At 36.8% G+C, this 19,298-nt stretch overlaps 1 protein-coding gene across 5 annotated transcripts in view; it reads right to left on the bottom strand.

The window, feature by feature from the left end:
* Positions 1–19,298, bottom strand: part of PDE7B (phosphodiesterase 7B) — a 461,779-nt gene that overhangs the window by 25,955 nt on the left and 416,526 nt on the right. For all 5 annotated transcript variants that reach the window (XM_007484607.3, XM_007484606.3, XM_007484605.3 and 2 more), the window contains 2 exons: positions 17,416–17,547; positions 3,225–3,316 (listed from right to left, as the gene is read on the bottom strand). In XM_007484607.3, the coding sequence (XP_007484669.1) occupies positions 3,225–3,316; positions 17,416–17,547 (224 nt within the window). The remainder of the gene's footprint in view (positions 1–3,224; positions 3,317–17,415; positions 17,548–19,298) is intronic.

Below are 19,298 nucleotides of genomic sequence, written 5' to 3'. Positions count from 1 at the left end.
CAGTTGCTTTTTCTCGGTGTTTCCACTCCCATAGTTTATCCTTTGCTTATGAATGGTGTTTTTTTCTCCTGGATCCCTGCAAGTTGTTCAGGGACATTACACCGCCACTAATGGAGAAGTCCATTACGTTCGATTATACCACAGTGTATTAGTCTCTGTGTACAATGTTCTCCTGGTTCTGCTCCTCTCGCTCTGCATCACTTCCTGGAGGTTGTTCCAGTCTCCATGGAACTCCTCCACTTTATTATTCCTTTTAGCACAATAGTATTCCATCACCAACATATACCACAGTTTGTTCAGCCATTCCCCAAATTGATGGGCATCCCCTCGTTTTCCAGTTTTTGGCCACCACAAAGAGCGCAGCTATGAATATTTTTGTACAAGTCTTTTTGTCCATTATCTCTTTGGGGTACAGACCCAGCAGTGCTATGGCTGGGTCAAAGGGTAGATATTCTTTTGTCGCCCTTTGGGCATAGTTCCAAATTGCCCTCCAGAGTGGTTGGATCAGTTCACAACTCCACCAGCAATGAATTAATGTCCCTACTTTGCCACATCCCCTCCAGCATTCATTACTTTCCTTTGCTGTTATGTTAGCCAATCTGCTAGGTGTGAGGTGATACCTCAGAGTTGTTTTGATTTGCATCTCTCTGATTATAAGAGATTTAGAACACTTCTTCATGTGCTTGTTAATAGTTTTGATTTCTTTATCTGAGAACTGCCTATCCATTTCCCTTGCCCATTTATCAATTGGAGAATGGCTTGATTTTTTGTACAATTGATTTAGCTCATTATAAATATGAGTAATTAAACCTTTGTCAGAGGTTTCTATGAAGATTTTTTCCCAATTTGTTGTTTCCCTTCTGATTTTAGTTACATTGGTTTTGTTTGTACAAAAGCTTTTTAGTTTGATGTAGTCAAAATTATTTATTTTACATTTTGTGATTCTTTCTATATCTTGCTTGGTTTTAAAGCCTTTCCCCTCCCAAAGGTCTGACATGTATACTATTCTGTGTTTACCCAATTTACTTATGGTTTCCTTCTTTATGTTTAAGTCACTCACCCATTTTGAATTTATCTTGGTGTAGGGTGTGAGGTGTTGATCTATTCCTAGTCTTTCCCACACTGTCTTCCAATTTTCCCAACAGTTTTTATCGAATAGTGGATTTTTGTCCCAAAAGCTGGGATCTTTGGGTTTATCGTATACTGTCTTGCTGAGGTCGCTTTCCCCCAGTCTATTCCACTGACTTCCTTTCTGTTTCTTAGCCAGTACCAAATTGTTTTGATGACTGCTGCTTTGTAATATAGTTTTAGGTCAGGGACTGCAAGGCCCCCATCATATGTGTTTTTTTTTCATTATTTCCCTGGATATCCTTGATCTTTTGTTCTTCCAAATGAACTTTGTTATGGTTTTTTCTAAATCAGTGAAGAAGTATTTTGGTAGTTCAATGGGTATGGCACTAAATAGATAAATAAGTTTGGGTAGGATGGTCATTTTTATTATATTGGCTCGTCCTATCCATGAGCAGTTAATGTTTTTCCATTTGTTCAAGTCTAGTTTTAGTTGTGTGGCGAGTGTTTTGTAGTTGTGTTCATATAGTTCCTGTGTTTGTCTTGGGAGGTAGATTCCTAGGTATTTTATTTTGTCTAAGGTGATTTTGAATGGGATTTCTCTTTCTAGTTCTTGCTGCTGAGCTGTGTTGGAGAGATATAGAAAAGCTGATGATTTATGTGGGTTTATTTTGTATCCTGCAACTTTGCTAAAGTTGTTGATTATTTCAATTAGCTTTTTGGTTGAATCTCTAGGATTCTTTAAGTAGACCATCATGTCATCTGCAAAGAGTGATAACTTGGTCTCCTCCTTGCCTATTTTGATGCCTTCAATTCCTTTATCTTCTCTAATTGTTACTGCTAGTGTTTCTAGTACAATGTCAAATAGTAGAGGTGATAATGGGCATCTCTTTATCTTATTTTTAATATGTTATTTCCTCATTGAGGGCAAGGACTATCTTTTGCCTTTCTCTGCCTTTAGAGCTCAGTACGGTGCCTGGCACATTTGTTCAGTCATTTCAGTTGTGTTTGACTCTTTGGTCTGACTCTTTGGGACTCCAGTGGGAGTTTTGTTTTTAAATTTATTAATAGAATTTATCCACAAATGTCCCAGCGCGCCCCCCCCCCCTTCCTGCATCACAGAAGGTATCATCCAGGAGTCAGACATGTTCATACACATTCTTCCTGTTTCTATCTTTCAGTTCATTCTCTGGAGGTAACAGTCGCAATTTTCTCTTCCACTATTAATTCTGTAGCTGTGTACGATGTTTTCTTGGTTCTACTCATTTCACTGTTCATTATTCTGCATAGTTCTTTCCAATTTTAAAAAATGAGCTTGCTCATCATAGCTCACACTTGGAGTTTTCTTGGCAAAGATACTGGAGTGGGTTGCCATTTTCTTCTCCAGTTCATTTTACAGATGGGGAAACTGAGGCAGACAGGGTTAAATGACTTGTCCCTGCTAGTAAGTATCAAGGCAATATTTGAACTCTTGTCTTCCTGACTCTGGGCTTGGAGCTCTATCTACTGTACCAACTAGCTGCCCATCTGGTATATAGTAAATTCTTAATAAATGTTTATTAACTCTATTTACAATGTCCTATGTACAAAGTTTAAACAAAGTTGTTGTTTTTTTTACTGGGGCCAGTACAATCCATTTGTAAAAGTTAAACTTTAACAGACTTTTGAATTCTTATTCCTACAAAGATTAGCCATAACAAAAATATATAATCTCATCTTATACTTCACTTAAAATTTCAAGATTATAACCATTTATTGGTCTTTAGTCTTAAAACACATTGCCTGGAGCTTGAGAATGCCTCCTCTATAATAAACATTTATTATATAAGATGTGTGGGGAGAACCATTTTGCTAACATAAAGCCCAGGATTTGGGGTATTGTGGAGGGCAATAAAGCAGAAAGCTATATATTATTATAAACTTTTTCTACCTGCAGGCCATGGGTCATATAACTCTTCAGAGAAACTTCCTGGCTTCTGGGTTGGTGGATCTGATAGCACTATATCTCCCTCAGACTGCTACTGAAATTTGGGCAAGACTGACCAATTGACTCAATGGCTGCCAGATCTCATGGGATCTTTGACTATCTCTGGAGTGAGTGAGTGATTGAGTTCTGACTTGTATGCACTAGTATTTTTCATCTCAATGGCACTTACGTCATTTCCTTTGGCAAATGTGCAAAGAGCCTTGACTCTCGGAGCAAGCAAACTGCAGATCGCCAGTGGTGATTCTCTAGTACAGAAATATTCTAGGGAGGAAGAAAATAAGAGCCAGGATGAGGGAGAGGACAGATACCAATCTCTTAGACTGAACACAGAGTAATAGGGCAAACTTTCTCCTCCCCCAATCACAAAACCCCTCTGAAACCATACAAGGACTTTTCTCTGAGACACTGCCTTAGTGGCTATATTCCCATCCAGGATTAGTTTCTATCTTCATCTGCCAAATCCATATGTTCTCTCTCTTGACCACAAAGGAAAATAGGGAAACAATTATGGCTATTTGCTGAAGGAACAGCCCATTATCCCTCTGCATGACACATAGAATCTTATAGATTACCCAATCATCAATTTAGAACTTAGGAGGATCTTGGTCCAAACTCATTTTATATGGGGAAACTGAGGCCCACATAAAGTGACTCAAGGCCACACAGGTGGCAGCAGTAGACACAGTATTTGAACTTGGGTTCTCTGAATGCAAATCCCAGTACTCTTTCTGCTGTATCACAGAAGCATGATTAAAAAAAAATAATTAAAATCACAAAGATGGATAAACAGCCTGACACCTCTGTCTTTTAGTCTTCAATTCATCCTGTATCTGCCTTGTTTATATTTATTGTTCCTGTGTTATTGTCCCCTACACCCACAAATTGTACAGTGAGCTCCTTGAGAGTGGGAACTGTCATTTTCCTTCCTTTGTATGTTTTTAGTACAAGCCCTTGGATCACAATAGGCATTTAATAGATATTTTTTGACTGATTGACTTTTACACTGTTATCACTTAATAAATGTGTGTTGAATTGTATTGACTAGCATAGCCCAAAATAGTGAGCCCTGCATTGGCCCTGAGGGACCAGTGAGAGTCCACAACATCCAAATCTAAACACTAGGAGGGGTAACAGAAAAAACAATGAGACTAAGTCAGAGGTCCTCAGTTTAATCCTGACTCAGTTACTTATTCTCATTTTATTAAACTAGTCATTCAGTCCCTCTAGGTTGTGAAAAAGGATGGAAAGGATTGCAGTCCTTTCCATCCTTTATCACAAGGTCTCAGTTTCCTTATCTATAAAATTCCAGCTTTAAATCCTAACCAGGAATTTAACTCTGTTTACTAGTGTGAAGTCAATAGTTGTTTGCTTTAAGTACAATTTCAGATATTCATTCCTCTCTTGCCTTTTCCAGTAAATCTCAGGACTTTGGTTTTTGTATTTATGTACTTCCTAGCTCTGTCACCCTGAGTGAGTCACTTAACCCCAGTCATGTAGCCCTCACCACTCTTTCTGCCTTAGATACAATACACAATCAATACATATTATTGATTGATGGAAGGAAAGTTTGTTTGATCTTAACACCATATTTACACTTTGAGAGTAGAGTTTTTCCTGCTTGGATTTCTAATGAATCTCTCTAATGAGAGGCAGTGTATCATGGTGGATAGAGAGCTGTTCTAGGAATTAGGAAGACTTGGGTACAAGTTCTACCTCTGATATGTATTGGCTATGAGACTGGGCAAATCCTTTAACCTCTCAGTGTCCCAAGCAACTCTCAAAGGTTCTAAATTCAGGGTAGCTGCCAATCTGCACTGGTGGAGAGAATTTCTTCATCTGGGAACTCCCTACAATGATGACGTTACAGGTCTGATAAAAAAAAAAAAGAAATGGCTTCGTAAGTGGCAGTTCTTTTTATTAAAAACTTTAGCACCATTAGTAACATGGACCTCTACTCAAGTGCTACTTCAATGCCTCATTATGACATGGCAGTGGTCTTGGGTTCTCCAAGGCTATGCCAGGAAATATATAGTCTAGCCATTCCTGCCAACCTGAAAAGACCGAGTGTTGGATAAGGTGTACATTAATCAATCAATCAATCAATCAATAAACACTTATTAAGTGCCTACTATGTGCCAGGTACTAAGCTAAAGCTGGGGATACAAAAAGAAGCTAAAGGCAACCTTTCCTTCAAGGAGCTTATAATCTAATGATGTTTATTGTTTGAAGACCAGCCTAGATAAGCCTGGAAAAGCTCATCATCAGAAGGCTGACCAGGACAAGTGATCACTAAGTCTTCTAAGGGCAGGATTAGATGACAAAGGGCAGAGGTTGAAGGACTACCCACATAGATGTTAGCATAAATATTTTGAAGCACTTTAGTCATTTATTTCTTCAGGTTTTAAATACATAGAAAAACCCTTAATATCTCACCTGACCTCTAAGGGTATCTATTATTCTATTTTCAAGGAACCATTACTCAGAATTATCTATAAATTGGCCCTGATCATCTGGGATGAGATTTTGCTCCTTACTTCCACTAAGTTATTATCATGTTATGGACATAATGCCAATACAGCAAAAGAAAAATAAAACCATGCTAGACTATGAGAGTAAAGATCAGTTTAATGTAATGGCTGCCATATCTTGATATGACATTTAATTCAGCAGCTCATGAGGTTTTACTTATGAAACTAATTCATATTGGCATAGCTATGAGTGTCATCACATGAGCTTTTAAAGGGGCCACAGATTGCAACATGAGTTAATAATATATGACGCAATGCCCCTCTTGAACAGAGGGAAAATATCTGGAGAGTTGCCTCAAGCATTATTATAATGTCAGCCTCATTTAACATCTTCATTAATAATATTTGAAAGGAGGGAATGAACAAAGGCATTTGTGAAATTTATAAGGGAAACTTAATTTGTAGGTGAACACCAGGAAAATTGATGGGACTAGAATGGGTTGGATAGGACAGAAAATAAACCCCAAAGACTACATATCACAAAAATGGAAACATTCAGCATTTGGGAGAAGTAATTACAAATATGGGGACTCCTCATCTTGTGAATTTCCCATATAATCTATGAATTTTCCATATAGATGAAACAGTAGCCAATGCTGTCTGGGGGATAGCAGTAAGGGTTTTTTACACACTGGTGAGACCTAGGAAATGAGAAATATTCCTTTAGTTGCTTCATTCCCAGAATTCCAAGTCTAGTCTCACTAATTAGTAGTCCTGTTTATTTTTTATTTTTTCCTTTTAAAGCTATGATATGAGAGTTAGCCTGGGGAGTTAGCATTTCTAACTTCGAAAAAATGTACTGTTACAAAACTGAATACAGCTTGTTTGTAAGTTGGGGATGGCCTATAAACAGGGCAAGAGACTTAAATATAAACACCTAAACAATAACTGGACTTGATATTGCATTATGTGCTTACTATGTTCCAGAAACTGGGTTAACTGCTGGATATACAAAGAAAGGCAAGTGAGTAAATCTAAATTTAGGGTGCCACTCCTTTTGGGGAAAGAATTGCAATCAAGATTGCCCATTTAGCGCTTCTTCTATTAAGCTTATTTTTGCCAGCCTTACATCAGAAATGCTAAATTAGCATGGGGACAGTAATAAGGCTAATATTCTTGACCTCTACTCTATCCATTTTGATCAAGTTCTCTATATCTCTTTGTCTCCAGGATACAATTCCATTCTCCTTGTTGACTTCCTTATCCAACTAATAATTTCCTTTTCACTCCATCCTCTGCACTTTTCCTCAGGAATTTCAACACAGACTGAGCTTCCCTGCTAGCCCCAAAACTCTTAATTCCCCTCTTTCAGTTCCCTTTACCTCTACCTCCATTCAGCTTCACCTTGCTTGGCCCAGCCTCAGACATTACCATCACTCAGAACTCTTCCAAGTATCCAGATCTAGACTTCTTAGGTTTCCTTCTCTGAACTCTTTATCCTCCAACTTCTTCCCTTAATCCCTCTGGAACATGCTTCTTGCTCCTATCATGGCATCTAGACTTTTGCCTTCTCTCTATCCTTCCAGTTCATTGCGCCCCTTTTAGCCTCTCTTTTTTTGGCATTTATTTGTATTTCTTTCTATATTATTATTTTTAACTTTTTATGTTTATTATTATAAATATATTCATATATATATATATATATATATACTTGTCTCTTCTATTAGAATGTAATAAGAATAAAAGAAGGGGTTGTTTCATTTGTTCTATTTAGATCATCAGTACCTAGCACAGCGCTTAGAACAAAGAAAATATTTAACAGATGCTTGTGGATGGAGTGATTGACCATTATTAGTCTCTTGATCCCATTTTAATAATGTCTTTTCTAGGACCCTAAAATCAGTGATTTGCCAGGTTTGCTCTACAGAGCTCCAACTCTGGGTTCCTCTCATAATCTACTTTATACCTTTTTATTCAAGGCTCATCTTCGGAATACTGCTAGAGAAAAATAGCAAACTGTACTGCCTGTAACCATCATAAACTTAGGCCATCCTAGTTTCAGTTGGGCTTTCACCATTATTTACCAATTTGGTAAATTGGTAATTTAATTTATTAATTAATAAATTCTTATTATTTAATTCTTATTAACTCTTTAGCATTACCTCATATCCTGAGTATTTTTTAATTGCTTCATTTATTTTAAAAAATCCATCAGCTTTCACTGTGGCTAAGGGGTCAATAGCAATAAGGATTCTTTTGAAAAAAAAAAAAAAGAAAGTTTATATAGGAGAAATGATAATAGAGAATAAAAAGAGTAAGCCCAATAACGGACAAGAAAAATGATCTAATTAAAAAAAAGTAAATAAAGTCATATATCCCTAAAAAGTTACACCAGAAAAAATATGTCTACCCTTTTCTTTGAAAAAAAATCACTGAAAGAGGGGGTTCAATGGAGAGTGTCAGGCCCAGAGATGGGAGGTCCTGGGTTCAAATCTACCATCAGATACTTTCTAACTGTGTGACCTTGAGCAAATGAATTGACCTCCATTGTATAGCCCTCATTACTGGTCTGCCTTAGAACCAATAGGTAGTATTGACTCTAAGCAAGAAGGTAAGGGTTTTTAAAAAATCACTAGAGAACATTTCAGTTTCCCATGGCAACCTAGTCGAACATTTCTTAACCTTTACACTTGCAACATAAAGAATATTGGTCATATTTAAGTTAAAAGGTGAATGCATGCCTTTCAGGGCTGCAGAACCAATACACATTTAACTTGGGGAAGGGAACCGTTTACAAAATTAAATGGTAAAACCCTTAATTGACTTTTAGTTCCTGCAAATCTTTAAGTATTACTGATTGCAGGAGCAAAATAGCTATTTTGCTTCTGACATTTAATAAAATGCCACACTTCCATGTTTTAAAGTTATATCTGTCTTTATTGGAGGATGTAGAGAGAGGCAGGAGGTGGGGGTTGGGTGGGAGAGAGAAGGGCAGAGAGAGACCCAAACAGGCAGAGAAAGGCAGGAGAGGAAGAAGAGAGGAAAGAAAAAGGAACAAGAGAGGGAGAGAAAAGTGACAACGGTTCAGCAGGAATTTATCAAGCAATGAAGCTTTAAATGATGTTCTATTTATTGGATGTTGTCTTCTGATTAAAATAACAGCAAGCCTGATGCAGATAATTGAGTCATGGAGCACAACTGGAATCAGAGTTAATTACAACTTTTAAATATATAGTGACATAGGAGGGAAAACAACAGGGAAACATTCTGGGCTTTCAGTTTTAATTGCCCAGGAAAAGTAGAAGCAAAAACTGCTTTAGCTAATGAAGCCTGCCCTGCCCTGCCCTGCCCTGCCTTGCCTTGCCCTGCCCTGCTGAGGTCCTTCCAAGTAAGCTGGGATTCCTGAAACCTTGTCTATCCCTTAGCTGGGCTCTCGAGCCTTAAAACTAAACAAAACAAACTCGAAGAGATATGTTGTTTTTGATTGCTGAGAATAAGACTTTGATCTCTAAAGAAACCAACATTTGCATGGCTGCTCTTCACCTGATGACATTGTTTTCTCTTATTTTCCTGCATCTTCCAAAGAAGCTAATTGAAGCACTAAGAATAAAACTGTTCCCTTTCAACCTAGACTCACTGTTTGGCATAACCCCTGGGAGGCTAAGGGTCAGAGACTGTCTGAGAGTGAAAAATAAACAGATTTTATAAATTATCAATCCTTCCTCCTTGAACAGGGTCCTTCACTTGGAGTTGCTGAATTTTTGGACTGAATTTCAACATGATTAGTTTCCTTTGTAATCTAGTGGATTTCATTTTATGCATTTAAAAATATTATTCTGAGAAAAGGACCTCAAATTTTACTAGACTGCCAGTGGGATTCATGGTGTGTGTGTGTGTGTGCGTGTGCATGCACACACACACGGTTAAGATGAAGCACCCATTTTTACAGAAGGATAACATTTTTTGAAATATATTCAGTTCCAATAAGTAGAAGGGCTGTGGATCTGAGTGTCAATCCTGATAAGCCTGTGGGATATTATTTTATCTGCCTGGCTCAGAGTCTTTGAGTATGCAATCAGGTTAACAACACTAATTGAAATCAATGTGGTTGTGATGGCTAGTTCAAAAAAATACTTTAAAGGTCTTTGAAATAACATAGGAAACAATATATATGTTATATTTTATAAAAATGATTCCTTTTTTTACAAAAAAATCTAACTGCTTCTGAAACCATATTTATTGTGGCATGGGAGTGATCCTTAGTTAAAAATATTATATATGTACATATATATATATATATATATATACACACATTTGATTCTTACAACAATGGTATGACATAGGTGCTATAATTATCCTGGTTCCACTGAAGGTAAGAGACATTGTGAATTGCCCAGGGTTATGGAGCCACTGATTATCTGAGGCAGGATTTGAACTGAGGTCATTCCTGACCCCAAGTCCATCATGTTATCTAATATGCTATCTAACATAACAGCCTATGAATCTTTGGCTTTTGAAGGCAATGCTAGTAGAGTGCAAACTCTGACAAGTTCTATTTGTCTAGAAAGGCTCTGAAGGATAAGCCCAGAAATAAACATTGTCATCTGAGGACCATTCGAAGTTCTCAGAGGCTCATCACTAAAAGTGTGGCTCTAAAGGGTTTTTGTTGTTGTTGTTACAGTAATTCATAGAGATCATCTATTAAGGTGTAGAAAGAATTAAATCTCTCATTTGGTAAAAGTGTCCAAAGTAATGAAATCACAGATCTTTAAAAAAAAAATTCCTTTAAATAGGCTTCTTTTTAATGAATTAACATGTAGCTAGTTTGTACCAAATATAATACTTGATTTTGAGCTAAACCAGGTTGGATTTCTTTAATAATTCAAAAACCCAATATTAATTCACTCAAAAGATAATTAGCAATTGTCTACTGTGTCCAAAATGCTATAATAAACACTGGAAGGACACCAAATTTATCATGAACGTGATCATTGGACAAATGAGCATTTATGAAATATTTACTCTGTTGGCACAAATTTAAGCAAATAATTTTTCCTTGTCTATTTGTATTTTACAAATACAAGTGGAAAAACAGTCCCTGTCCTCAAAGAGTTTGCATTTTAATGAGGGAAGATCATACATAAAGGAAACTTGTCAGGAGGTACAGAGGGGCATGGCAGAGGATATCTGAAGTGCAGCCTGGAGAAGAATGAGATACAGCAGGGCTGGACACCATGCTTAAATGGAGTTTCTGGGCTGCAAGGTAGGGGGAGAATATTTCCAATGGTCTAGAGTTGAGGCATAACTATGATACATTCATAAATATGGCTATAATTCATAATGTCACTTGGTAAGTTCCTTAAAGAGGTACAAAACAAGGTGGCATGTGAGACTGGAGGTTAAAGGAGGATCAAGGAAAAGTTCCTAGTGGAAGTAATGTTCAATTTGGATTTTAAAGGATGGCTAGGAATTTAATTGGTGCAGGGGGGAGATGGGGTACTTCAGGTGTACGGCATAGTCTGAGCAAAGGCACATTGAAATAATACAGGGTATATTTGGAGGACGGGAAATCTAGAACTCTCCTGAATTTATGAAATGTAAAAAGACTTAGGAGAAGATCTCTAGGTTGTTAGGTGGGGGCCCTGAGGAAAAATGTAGGCAAGAATTACATAGGACAAGTATGGGTTATACTCACCAATGAAAGCAAAATACCCCAATAGATGAGACCATAAATCAATGGATGCTTTGAAGTACTCTAGGATGTCAAACTTTTCCTGCCCTGTTGCTGACCCCATCATCAGATTTTAGGAGGCAGCTTTCTTTGATACTGTATATTTTTTATCTATTCCAATGTGTGACTTCTGTCTTGACATTTTACCCCATTTAGTTTCTAATCTCAAATGCTAAGAACTGCAGAATCTGTTTAGTTGGAGAACCCAAACCCTTGGTTACAAACAATTGAAACATCACTGTGACCCAGCCTTCTCTCATATGGCCTGGTCCTTCCTCTATTTCAGGACAGAAGAATAGACAGGACATTGTGCTGGGAAACTCTTATCTGTCTGACCAAAAGAGCCAAGATATGAAAAGGAAAGAGAGGAAGCCCTCTTCTATTTGGATGCATTCCTCATAAGTCTGTTATAGAGTGAAGTCACGCTCAGGGTGTTCAGAAACCCACATGGTTCCTGGCATCCTTTCTACTTTGACAGGAACCTCCAAAATGCACACATAATGCCTCAAATATTCCCTTAACCAATGTTCTTGTATGCTAAAAGCCCACATTTTGTTCATAGTGATTATATAATGACATTTGATTTAATATGCCTGTTTTTCTCTTTAAGTGAATCTTTTTTTCCTATACAAAATAATAGATTTTCTTGCTAAGCACATCATTAATTGATTAAGTCAAAACCTCTTTCCTTTTAGTATTTTTAAAAAATGAGGGGAATCTATGATAAAAATCCACATTTTTATTGACCCTAACATAACATTTATTTTCTTTTTCCTTTTACAAAGCTCTTTGTGGAATTCATAGTCTGTGTACATTCCTTCTTAGCTTTTGCTTGTTTGTTTGTTTGTTTGTTTGTTTCTAGGCCTTAAAATTTATCTAGAATTACACATGTCAGTTCCACATGTAGAGAGTGAGGATTTTTGGAGAAGTATTGTGGGAGAAACAAGAGCTAATTGGCACGTTATTGGAACTCTTTCCATTATAGGGCTTTCATATTATGATCTAAAAAAAAATGCCTTTTAGACAATTAAACCAGCATCAAACTTTTGGACTATGTCTATGGCTCACTGAAAAGAATCTTTTCAGTAGCAAAAACTATTGTGGGTCAATTGGAACAGAAACTACCTTCTCCTCTGTAAAATGGAGATAATAATAACAACAGTAGTAGTAGTTATTTGACAGGGTTATAGAGAGCCACGTTCAAGTAAAACACTATATGTGCAGTGCTTTGCAAACATTAAAACTCTATAAATTGTCATTGTGTAATGCACATGTAAAATGTAATGTAAAAAGTGGCAATTTGTTAAGTCAATCTAATTACCTCATTTTACCTAAAATGAGTGATAAAATGCTATGCCTAGGTACCTTAGTTAAATAGGTGGGAACACACTTTGACTTAAATCAATCATAAGTATTCTAACAAAGGGTGAACAGGCTTTGATCAATGTAACTGTCTCTGATGAGGTACTAGATGAATGGAAGTGACATCATTCAGAAATAGTGTTCAGATTGGATGAGGAAACTTGGTCATGCCCTAAAGGTCAGATGTAAAATATCAGAGAAAGAACCACCTATAAGAAGAAACACTTAGGGGGTAGGGAGGGATGTGCTTTTACTTCCATCTTAGCCAGAGAAGGGTTTCTTGAAAATTCCTTTGGAAGTCCTGAGGACTTCCCATCTTGCCACTAGCATCCTTCTAGTGGAACATTTGGAACATTTAAGGGAAATGGTTGCTAACAGACAACTACACCCATAACTAAAAAGGATGTTTTGAAAACTCAAGCAATGGGACTTCAGGAGCTGGGGAATCTTTTTGTCATGTGTATTTTCTAAGCTTGAGCCCATTTCCTCATGGACTCCATCTACTTGAGGGAGAGTGTGCCACATACTTTTGGAGGGATATTTTATACCACCTGTTCCTATTGTACTCTCTTAGTAATACTTCTTTCTAAAATGATTCTCTGATGATAATCTTGAGCATTCTGGTGGGACCTGTGAGCAACTAGCATCAGAAAGACTACTGCCAACCTTCAGGGTTCATGTTCTCTGATGATCGCATTGTAGAAATTATGTTTATTGACTTGTAAAAGTTGAATTCTTATAACTTTCTCTTTCATAAAGAGACTGAGTACTTTGGTTTTCCAAAGAATGTGAACCTCAAGATTTTAGGGTATGAATCTGTTTGTTAAAAGAAGCTAAGAAGCTTTCCGTTTGGCTTGAAATAAGACTTATTCTCTCTTCTAAAATGAATTTGTTGATTAGCACTGGATACTCAATTATTTCATTTCTCTACTCTGTGATCTCTATCTGATTTCTTTCTTCTGGTTCCCTTTCTTAACCAGAGAATGTTATATCTTTTTAGCTATCATGTAGCTAAGTAAAGTTGCTGTGGATTTATTTGATTATGGGAAATTAGAAATTGAATCTAGCCTTGCTCATAAACTATTCTATAATCTGGAAATTTACTAATTAGACAATTAAAACATTGAGAGGTTAATTGATTAAAATTAATTAAGGGGCATTTTAAATATCCAGAGCTCAGAGTTTTATGCAATGGGCCAAGAATTAGTGAATAGAATATTAACAGTAACAATAGCTAGCATTTATTTAGTCATTATTATGGTTTGCAAAGCTCTTTACATGTTAGTTCATTTAATCTTCATATCTGAGAAGCTATTGTTGCAGGATTTCATGGTAGTATGAATCCAAAAGCTGTGATAGTGGAAAGTATGTCTAGAATATTAATATTCTAGATAAACATTTGCTTGATGTATGATACAGTCTCAAGATATAAAGGATACTACCTAACCTGAGTACATTGTGGACTTTTAGAGAAGATTTTTGCCTTTTTCAAGTAAATATAGCTCTACTCAAATTCCTATGCTTTCTTCAGTGAAAAACGATTTCTTATCCTTTTTTCTTTCATCTTTTTCTACTATCATCGATTAATTGCCTCGCAACCAGTCTGGTGGCAATGAGCCTCTCTGCATCTAGTAGTGGATAGAATGCTGGAGCTATAGTCAGGAGAACTCGAGTTCAAATCTGCCCTCAGACAATAAATAGCTATGTAACCCTGGGCAAGTCAATTGACCTCTATTTGCCTTAGTTTCCTCTTCTGTAAAATGGGGATGATAATAAGACCCACCTCTCACAGTTGTGAGGATCAAATAAGAAAGTAATTGTAAAGTGCTTAGCAGAATAGCTGGCACATACTATATAAATGTCAGGTAACTTAGCCAAGCTGGTTTTTGGGCAACAACTATGTGGTTTTTTACTGCTTCCTATCAAAAAAGACTTTCCATGTGCATAGGATTTGCTAGGGCTTGTATTTCACTGACATAACCTGCAAGAATCAGAGTTAGCATCATGCCACAATAAAGCATTGATAATATATATATATATATAATGTTCATTATTAAGTCCAATTATTAGTTTTCTAATATCCCTTTCTCTATAGCCCTCAATCTACCTGGGACAAAAATACTGCCAGAGAAATAAGAGTTTTCTACGGTTCCTTCCAGGTCTAATCTAAGAAATATGCCATGATTTGCTTCTTTGGAGGCTCAAGTACAATTCTGATCCACAAAGCCCTTTAGTCTAGCTCTTGGATTTGCAGATTGAAAACCAAGCATATCAATGGAATGCATGAACTTACAGGAACCATTGCTCATATTTATTTGTAAACCTTGTGTCCCCCTACACTGACTGGCATATGGGAGAGCCTTAATACTTAATTGAAGGACAGCTGGATGGCTCAGTGGATTGAGAGCCAGGCCTAAAAATGGGGGGTCCTAGGTTCAAATCTGACCTCAGACACTTTCTAGCTGTGTGACCCTGGGCAAGTCACTTAATCCCTATTGCCTAGCCCTTTACCACTCCTCTCTTCTTAGAATCAATACACAGTATTGATTCTAAGATGGGAGGTAAGGTTTTTTTTTTTTTAAAGAATTGATTGTTGGAGGTTCTCTTTGATACATCAGGTGAAATTTCTTCCTTTTAACAGCAAACAAATGTGGCTTCCAACTGGATTCTTCAAACAACAGCATCTTAGATAATGGCAGCCATTTATAAAGGATTCTTGAGAAGCTCTTTCAGCACTAGATTTCTTTTGAATAGCAATAGTCTTAATCCTAGATCACTGACTCTCTCAAATGTAGCCATGTTATCAAAGAGAAACAAATATTCTTTTCTATTGTACTTTTTATTGTATTTGTCATAGTATATTTAGTGTTTTTTCACTCTCTCTCTCCATTATACTTCTCTGTGACTTTTATACTTATTGCTTTTGTGACCTCTGTATTGTGATTGTATTCAAAGAATAAAGAATATAAAGAATCTGATGGAGTTCATTTGCTATGCTATCGTTTCTGATGCAAGATTATATATTTAAGCTATAATGTTTATTATAATAAAATAGTTTTATAAATTTAATATTGTAATACAATAATATACTATAATAAATATTATTTAAACTTACAATAAGAGATCTTTAGACCAATTATTACCACTTTGATCATTTTGTTCAGTTTTTTCTACCCTGTAACAATTTTATTGTGACAAACACAGAAAAGAATGTACTATATTTTTCTGCAACTTCAGCGGCTCTTTATTACTTCTAGCAGCAGATATAAACTTCTCTGTCTCTTCCCTTCACCTGCCACAACTTATATTTTCAGCCATATTGTACATCATTCTCTTTCATGCACTTCTATGGCACAATCGAATCTAGTCCTCATGCATGGTGCTCCATAGCATATTCCTGCATCTTTTTGTGGGCATCCTTTATCCCTACCATGTGCTCCCCCTCGTTCTCCTTATCTCTGCCTCTTAGAATCTCTTGTACCCTTTAAAACTCAATTTGAGCACAATGTTGACATGAAGCTTTTCCTAATCCTACCAGCAGTTGATGCCTCTTCCTTTTTGGTGTCTCTAAAGACTCAGTGCATTTTTAAGCCTTTTGTAGCTATATCTTATCTGTATAGTTACTAAATACCTATTTGTATACATGTTTTTTCGGTTGACAAAGTACAAACTTCTTTAAGGCAGAGGCTGGTTGACTTTTGGCCTGGTATGTCTAGCACATAGTACAGTGTCCAATACATAGTAGATATTTAATAAATGCTTACTTACTGATTGATTGATTGAAAAGAATAGACATCTTCTCTTTGTTCTTAATAGCTTTTTCAGACTAAGTTCAGAGACAGTCCTATGGAGCATAGAGCAACCCTAGAAAGAGGTGAGTGTGGAGGCAGCTGGGTAGCTCAGTGGATAGAGAATCAGGCCTAGAGACAGGAGGTCCTGGGTTCAAATCTGACCTTAGACAGATTTCTTAGCTGTGTGATCCTGGGTAAATCACTTAATCTCCACTGCCTGGCCCTTACTGCTCTTCTGGCTTGGAACCAATTGATTCTAAGATGGAAGTTAAAGAGTTAAAAAAAAAAAAGAAAGAAGTGATCTGATCAAGGGCCATTGCTGATAATATAGATTTCAAGACATTTTTAGGAACCTATTCCTAAACCCATCTAGTGCAGAGTAAATGATCTGATAATCTGGTTTAAAGCAGGTTTAATCCATGTCCTCTCAAAACAAATCAGAATTCCTGGAATGATCCTGTCAGGCAATGTTGTTTTTGTTGTTGTTGTTGTTTTAACCTAGAAGCCGTATACTAAAATATTTCTCTGATGCCTCAATTTGACATGACATGATGGGTTTGCCAATGAAGCATAAGCAGAGAAATCTTCAAGTATGGGTACCATGATGAGTTGTAAGTCTACTGTCCAAGAATCTGTGTTCTGAGTTTAGAGAGGTTTGTCATCAGGACAGCTTCAGTGAGGCAATTTTTTTTTTAGTTATAGCAATTGGGGCAGAGCATCTACTGAATTATAAAGGGATTTTTGATCTCTGTCAGTGGAAGGGAAACAAACAGGGACAAGATTACAGGTGCTAGAAGTGTTCAAGTATGATAACTGATCCTGAGTAGGGCCATTTTTCTTGACCTGGACTTTACTGATTTGATCCATTTCACTGAGGGTGAGCCAGAAATACAGATGTTTTAGGAAAAGAGAGAGCCAATGTTGAGTAAGAGGCCAAGAGCAGTTTGCCTCACTGTATTCTCCTATACCTTATCTAGACAAATAAATTGAGTTTCTAAGTTTTCTCACCTGATATAAGCTGCAAAGATGGTGATTAGTCTTGATCAAAAAAAGTTGGTTCACCCCTGGGTGGTCTAAATCATGGGTTACAGCTGACAGAAGACCAAGCATGATGTCCAGTGGTGTGAGGAAGCTACTGAGCTGTGGAAACAACAGAAAAGGAGATTTACCAGTCTGTTCCTATAGGTTGGTCAATATTTCTTTTTCACTAAACCAAACCTTGAATCATAAATAATAGCATTATTCTGTTTCTTTGCTTATGGGAAGGGTATCAGGGCTACATCAATAGAAACTTTTTCTGTGGTTAATTCTTTGGGATGATACTCACTTGAACAAGTTGTCAAGGATTATAGCCAACTTTCAATTATTCAATTTGTAGATTATGGAAGCCCATGGTCCTTTTTTCCACTGCTAACCTTTTGGTTATTTTACATCTTGTTAGAACTTCCATCAAATTGTGGATAGGGAGAAAAGGAATAAACCAGACTGGCTATTAGCTAACATCTTGGGAAAAGAAATTTAGCAAAGGAGATTGTTGAGATTATAGTCAATGGCATTCTTGGATTATCTGTGAATTTAAATAGCCAACAATCCTTATCCACTTCACATTAAGGCAGGCTTAGAGAAGGCTCAACTGCAGTAACAAAACTGAATTGTAGCTCTTGAATGGTACCTTCAGTGTGCTATAAATGGTCTGGATTATGTTAGGATAAATGAACTCCTTTTATTAGCTGCCCAGGCACCCCTGCAATGAGCCTCCTCTTCTTCCTAGCAGACCAGGAGGGGCTATTATCCAAGAGAAGAATTTGGGAACCAATTCACAATTTTTGTGCTGTAAAACTCATGAACACCCCGTACCACAGTCTTGAACTAGAGGCATGTTAGGGAGAGATATTGTGCCAGAGAATATAGCTTCAATATCACACAGCTGAACTAAGAAAGGGAATGGATAAATAATTCCTTCCAGTTGCTGATGCTTCAAGGTTCTTTCCCCTCTGCTATTTCCCTGATTTTATTCCACAAAGACCATTCCCTCTCTTTGTCCTGCCAGCTCTTGGACCCAACTTACTCCTCCTTCCTTAGTTACCTAGCCTCTGGGAGCTCTTAGCTTTGACCTCAGTTGAGCTTCTGATAGGAATAATTTTGTCCTTAGACTCAGTTCACAATTTCATAGATTGTTAGAACTGCTGAGACCAACTAATCTAATAATTTTAAAGGTCAGACATCTGAAGCCTGAGGAAGCTAAATGATTTGTTCAGGTATATAGCTAGTTAGTAGCAAAGCTGGGACTCAAACCAAGGGATTCTCATTTCAGATCTGGTGCTTTCTTCTGTAAACCTCTCTCTTTGACTTCTGTACTTGTTCCTTTTGTGACCATAGTCTGAGTGTGGACCATAGTTTGGCTAAATTAGGTATAGCTGTGTGTTAAGGAATTATTTTTTATTAGATTTTATTTTTATTTACCAGTTAAATGTAATAAACAAATTTCCACAAAAGTTTTTGAAGTTATGTGATTGAACTTATTTCTCTCCCTCGTTTCCCATCCCCTGGCAGGCAATTCGATCTGGATTACATATATATTATCATATAAAACATATTTCCATATTGTTCATTTTTCATAAGTGAGCAATCTTATAAAATCTAAGCCAAAATAAACAAGTGAAAAATCATTTACTTTCATCTGCATTCTGACTCAAACAGTTCTTTCTCTGGGGGTGGAGAGTATTCTTTGTCATAAGTTAGGGGATTATATTAAAACTTAAAAGGCCCAAATCAATATTTGATTCTCAGATACTGGGTTGTTCATAATTGTGCCTGGAACTAGCATAAAACCTAGTATAGAACCAACTGCTTTATGAGTACTTTTTAAAAAATTTGCCTTTGTCATATAA

The sequence above is a fragment of the Monodelphis domestica genome, chromosome 2, assembly GCF_027887165.1.
Source record: "Monodelphis domestica isolate mMonDom1 chromosome 2, mMonDom1.pri, whole genome shotgun sequence".
NCBI lineage: Eukaryota > Metazoa > Chordata > Mammalia > Didelphimorphia > Didelphidae > Monodelphis > Monodelphis domestica.
This window is presented reverse-complemented; position numbering and strand designations above follow the sequence as displayed.